This window comes from Lactuca serriola, chromosome 4, assembly GCF_051521515.1.
Source record: "Lactuca serriola cultivar US96UC23 chromosome 4, Lser_US96UC23_V15, whole genome shotgun sequence".
NCBI classification, from domain to species: Eukaryota; Viridiplantae; Streptophyta; class Magnoliopsida; order Asterales; family Asteraceae; genus Lactuca; species Lactuca serriola.
This window is the reverse complement of record NC_136411.1, coordinates 13,823,780-13,829,637: the sequence shown is the minus strand read 5'-3', so window position 1 is coordinate 13,829,637 and position 5,858 is coordinate 13,823,780. Positions and strand designations below refer to the sequence as shown.

Below are 5,858 nucleotides of genomic sequence, written 5' to 3'. Positions count from 1 at the left end.
TCATTTCATAGTCAAATTTCACTGACCGACATGACAATACTACAGAATGTACTTGTCTGCATTTCATAGTTGACCTTTTTGAATTCATAGTCAAACCAGTTCATTTCATAGTCAAATTTCACTGACCGACATGACAATACTACAGAATGTACTTGTCTCCATTCCATAGTTGAACTTTTATGAATTCATAGTCAAACCAGTTTATTTCATAGTCAAAAAGAATTGTCCGTAATATGATTTATTCTATAAATGGGTGTCACTCATTATGAAAAAATTTAACTGAGAAAGTAACTCCGATTTAAAAGAATAAGAAGGCTAATGGCATACTGCAATTGTGGAGGAGAACGTATCGTTAGGATTTCGGGTACAGCTAAAAACCCAGGAAGATTGTTCTACGCTTGCCCGTATTTGGTATCATGTTCTTACCGTCATTCAAATTTAAACCCTCGTGTTTACATGACACAAATTAATTTTCTTACTGTGGATATTAAATTTAACAGGGACCAAAATGCGGGTTTATCAGTTGGGTTGATGAAGAGAAGGACCAATCTTCTATGGTAATAGCTAAAGTAGCTAACTCTAATAAGCTCTTTCAATCAGAAAATAAGAAGTTAAAGATAGCGTTGGTTTGTAGTTGGGTGTTGTTCTTGGCAGTTCTTGTTTACAAGTTGTAAGCTTTTCAATATTGTTTTTATGGTTTTGAAGTTGTTAGGTCAATAAATTGTTGTATTTGTAACGTTAAAACAAATGTTGTGGTCGTTCTTATGTTTTGAATTTATTGATAAGTAATTAGTAGGTCATTAAATTGTGGTAATTGTCGTAACGTTATATTTTTTGTCATCCGTTGAGTAAACTCTAAAGATAAACTAATAATGAAATCCAACATTAATTTGTATATACATTTATATAATCCAACTACAGAGGAGCAAGACTAGACCCCCAAATAATTTTTGCCATCCGGAGACGGAACTGTAAAGCTGCGTTCTTTGGGTCAATAAGAACACGTATTGGTTGACCTGAAACCAATTGCTCCATAAACATACAAAGAAAAACACCGCAATCTCCCAAATGACTACTTTGTTGGGGAACGTTTTCTTCATAAATGAATTGCATATTCAATGGAATCCTTGGGATGTTCCTCCGCGTCCAATACTTAATCTTGTCCAAATAATTTGCCACCCGACGTTCAAATTTGGAAAAGATTCCTTCGGATTGGAATTTTTCATAAGCACCTCTACCAAGACTGTCATAAATATGCACTTCCATTGACGCTAATCGTAGTTCCCCAAATAGCCAATGATTAGGGGATGAATGAATCGGCAATAAGACCTGTATAAGGATCAGAGAATAAAATTATGTTTATTTACATCACAATACAAAAACATCACAATACAAAAACATAACAAAAAAACGATATTATTTTCAATATAAACTATTAAGTTTACCGTATCAACATCCCACCAAGCAACCATGAAGTTAGGGTATGTAGCAATACCAGCCATAAACGCCCTCCAGTCCTGTCCTTCTTCCAAAGCATGAGAAACAAAAAAATTTGGAGGCATTATTGTATGTCGGTCGCTCTCAAACCGTCTCTCCATCAAAAGTCGGTACCAAATGGTTATATGCTGCACACATGATACTTTTGTTATTGACTAAAAAACAATTAACTTTTAAAAGAATTAATTAACAATTTATTTACCGCTGACTCCAACCATCCGTCGTGTGTATGCCCAAACAATGAGCTCCAAAAATCTCTATCTAACACGAAATTAAACAAACGATGCTGCACATCGTATGAATGCAATACATAATTTTGGATGACATCCTCACCGCCTGCTACGTAAGGTTGCAGGCGCAACCTGGAGAAGTCATGAGCAACACCAAAAACTGGAGGAGGAACGGGGCTTGTTGATTTCATACCAACCTTCTTTTTTGTTCTTCTTTTTTGTTTCGGTGTCGTGTGCAACTAAAAACAATATTCAAATGTTTAAATGTATATCTTTCAGATAATTCACATAAACATAAAATCAACAGTTTATAAATAAAACGAATACCTCGGTGTAAGGAGTGCATAAAAATTGTGATGGTTTTCGACTCCTACGTTTATCGGGTGTAACTTCTTTGTCATCATCATCATCATGAAAATAATCTACATTTCCCATTATTATAAGTTCGTCTTCATCCGGCACATCATCATCAAATTTGTTCCCTGCATTGTCATTTCTCTCCTCCCACTCCTACATTAAAGATAATACTTTATACTTAATAACGAAATACACATAATTTAATAAGAAATAATATCTAAATAAACAAAATATTAATATTAATGTAACTATATAATAACCTCTTTAACTTCACTATAATCGTTTACATCACACACATCATCATCAAATTTGTTCCCCGCATACTGAGTACTCTCCTCCAACACCTACATTAAAAATATGACTTTTTACTTAATAACAAAATACACTTTATTAAAAAGTAATTATTAAAATCGTAAAGGTAACATCTATAACAACCTTGTCGTCTTGAGTATCACCAAAAACATTTTGAGTTGTATTGTTTTTATTCATCACTTCATCTTGCACAACCTATATTTTCAAATATAAAATATGAACACAGGTATTCATATATGTTAATAAAATTTAATAAATAATGTAGCGTATAACTAACCTGTTCATCATAATTTCTTTGTGACACTGTCGGATCCTCAAAAATAATGTCGTTCCAAAATTGTTCATTATTCACTTCTTCAAAAAAAACCTCTGTAGGTTTTTGTTGATTCATAAACACATGCTGCTCCAGTGCATGTACCCGTTTCAACAACTCGTCTAGCTTGTGTTTCCCACTGCCCCGACCTCTACCATGAGAGCGACCACTGGACGACATACTAGACGAAGATTCGTCTTGTCTCCTAAAATGGTCCCGTACTGGGGATGGAACTGCTTTCCCTTCACCATATACATACTCTTGAAATGACATATAATAAAAAGATGTCATCTCACCATCACCCGGTAACATGTTTTGTCTTGGTGGTAGCCCCTCCTAAAAAATTAAACATATTAAAAATGCATATAAAACTATAATAATCAACTTTATTAATAATAAACGAAATATTTTTAAACCTGCATCTTTGACCAAATCTTGTTCACGTCAACCCATTTCAATTTTTTTGTTCCGCTCCATCTTTTCATCCGAGGCAAGTCTTTATTTTTTCTCAATGCAAATCCACATGCACGAACAGCCGGAATCATCTCATATATCCATATCTACAATTTTGTACAATAACAGTAATAAAAGTTAAAATTAAAATAAAAAATATAACAATAAAACAATTTAAATATAAGAAAATTTTTATACCCTAATTGGAGCCGTAAATCCTGAGACGGAATACTTTAAAGTTTGACCACGCTGAGGAAGTGATAAATAATGATGTATCTTATTCCACGTATCCTCAAGGTCAACAAAAGTAAAATCCCATAGATAGCTACCCCAAGAGAAGCTAACAAAACAAAAAAAAACAAAATTGATTATTATATAAATTATAACTTTAATAAAATAGAACTTTTAACGTAAAGAAAATATACCTATTCCAGAGATCCAAATTCTCAGCCAAAAAAAACCAATCTTGTGGCACCCGATCGTTAACTTCTTTGCCAAAAAACCTTCACACAAAATGTATATCAAACATACTCTAACTGCATCAAGGTCGTCAAGTGCTAAGAATGTTTGATTTAAAATTAAACTTTTCAGGTCGCCGATTTTCACCGAACTATTAGTATGGTCCGGAAATAGCCGTTCACGCAGTAAACATCTTTTTTTACTGCTTATTAATTTTTCCGACCCTTTTCTCCCAATGTTTTTTGGATACTCCCCAAAATTGAAGCCGGTAATCAAACAAAACTCTTCCGGCCCATAAACCATTTTGGTATTGCCTACTCGAAAATATAAACGTTTTATTCCATCTGGAGATAAAACAGGGTCCGGCCGGATCTGATGAAGGAACATTTTATGAAACAATAAAGCGTCCCCTTGTAAACGAGGGACATCAATAAAATAGCCAAAGACGGTATTTCTGAAAATAGCACGTCGGGCATCATCTAAAACTTCAAAGACTTCCCATATGTTACCGCCAGAGCCTTTTAGGTTCGCAAAGGCTTTCGTATTCATTAAACTAAAATCATGCTGCAAAAAAAAAAACACAAAAACAAATTAGATAACTAAAAAATATATTTTTTTTTAAATATATGATTACGAACTGCAAATACTTTCTTAATTACTAATATATATATTTCCCCGATAAAAAACAATAACATACACATATATAAACAATTTTCCAAGTTATACAACAAATATATTTACGATAGAAAACAATATCATATATAAATATTTTCAACTTAAACATATTTTCAACTTAAACAAATTTTCAACTTAAACGATAAATATATAAACAATTTTTATCTTTCTAATTAAAACTAACATTATATAACCATATAAACAAAAAAATTTAAAAATAAAACGACAACCAAACTAACAATTTTGCAAGTTATACGACTACTTTATACAAAATTTTCAACTTATACGACAAATAAAAACAATTTCTAACAATATATATACGACAAATTTTCAACTTATACAAATGTTATACGACAAATATATATACAAACAACTATTTTGCAGTTTCTACTAAAAAAACTTACAAGATTTCAGGTTATACAACAACTAAAAAAACTACAAAAATAACAAATTGTAAACATTATCTACGCAGTCTCTACTTGTCTCTACTTGCATTTAAACTTCAAGTATACTAAAAATATACTAAAACTATCAATCAAACACAACAAAATTACCATTTTTTAACACTAAATAATACAAAAATTGATAAAAAAAAAAAAAAAACTTTAAACATTAAAAGAGTTAAAATCTAACCATATTTGCGGGATTGTTGACATAATCTTCCATTTTCTTCAAAAACTAGCCAAAATTCCGAGAGAAGCCCAAAGTTAGAGAGAGTTTTTGTGTAGAGAATGGTGAAAATGAAAATAAAAAAAAAAACGTTTTTATACCTAAAAATCACCCATTTCGCAGATGAGAAGGTCCCATCTGCGAAATGGGCATCTCATCTGCGAAAGTACAAGTGCCTGAAGCACAACTGTGCTTCAGGCACTTGTACTTTCGCAGATGAGATGCCCATTTCGCAGATGGGGCCTTCTCATCTGCGAAATGGGTGGCTAAATATGTAATCCCGATTTTTTTTGGCTATTTTTGTAATGCAATTAGTGTAATTGGCTATTTTTGTCATTTTCTCTATTTTTAGAATTTAATATAAGACGATGACACGATAGTATCTTTGAAAGATGAATTTTTTTTATTTAAATGTTGACACGGATTACAAACATATGTACCAAATCTACTTAGAGCTGGGAAGAAAAAATTGTAATTTACTTTTTTTTTTATCTAATAATTTACAATAATGTTTATTTACAATAATGTTTATTCTTTTGTTAAAACTCGCCAAATAAAAATTGTAATTTTGTACCACCAAAAATGTTGAAGACAATTTGTAAGTTTCAATGTGATTTATACATGTATAAGCCAATGCATCATGATATATAACTAAAGGCAACCCTCTCTTCCTCTACCACAGTAAAAAAATCATCTTTTTCATTATCTTTTTTTAATATAATAAATAGACATTAAAATAAATATCCAATGCTTAGAGCATCTCCAATGTTTAAAACAAGTGACAAATCATCATTTTTTTAATTTTGAACTCTAAATAAATAAATGTTCCAATGGATAAGCTTATTTACATAGTTTTTTTTTTTATAAATTTAACTAATTTATCCCCATCTTTC

General features: G+C 31.4%; 1 protein-coding gene and 1 long non-coding RNA gene across 2 annotated transcripts; both read right to left on the bottom strand.

Moving 5' to 3' along the window:
- Nucleotides 1-915: 915 nt before the first annotated feature.
- On the bottom strand, nucleotides 916-2,227 carry LOC145098060 (uncharacterized). Its single transcript, XM_079035740.1, has 4 exons — nucleotides 2,055-2,227; nucleotides 1,700-1,966; nucleotides 1,446-1,625; nucleotides 916-1,329 (listed from the first exon to the last, which is right to left on the bottom strand). The coding sequence occupies exons 1-4, from the start codon at nucleotides 2,160-2,162 to the stop codon at nucleotides 916-918; spliced, it is 969 nt and encodes a 322-aa protein (XP_078891866.1). The 5' UTR covers nucleotides 2,163-2,227.
- Nucleotides 2,228-2,788: 561 nt separating this feature from the next.
- On the bottom strand, nucleotides 2,789-3,498 carry LOC145099952 (uncharacterized). Its single transcript, XR_013704721.1, has 3 exons — nucleotides 3,361-3,498; nucleotides 3,126-3,269; nucleotides 2,789-3,045 (listed from the first exon to the last, which is right to left on the bottom strand). It is a non-coding gene; the product is annotated as an uncharacterized LOC145099952 (long non-coding RNA).
- Nucleotides 3,499-5,858: the final 2,360 nt, after the last annotated feature.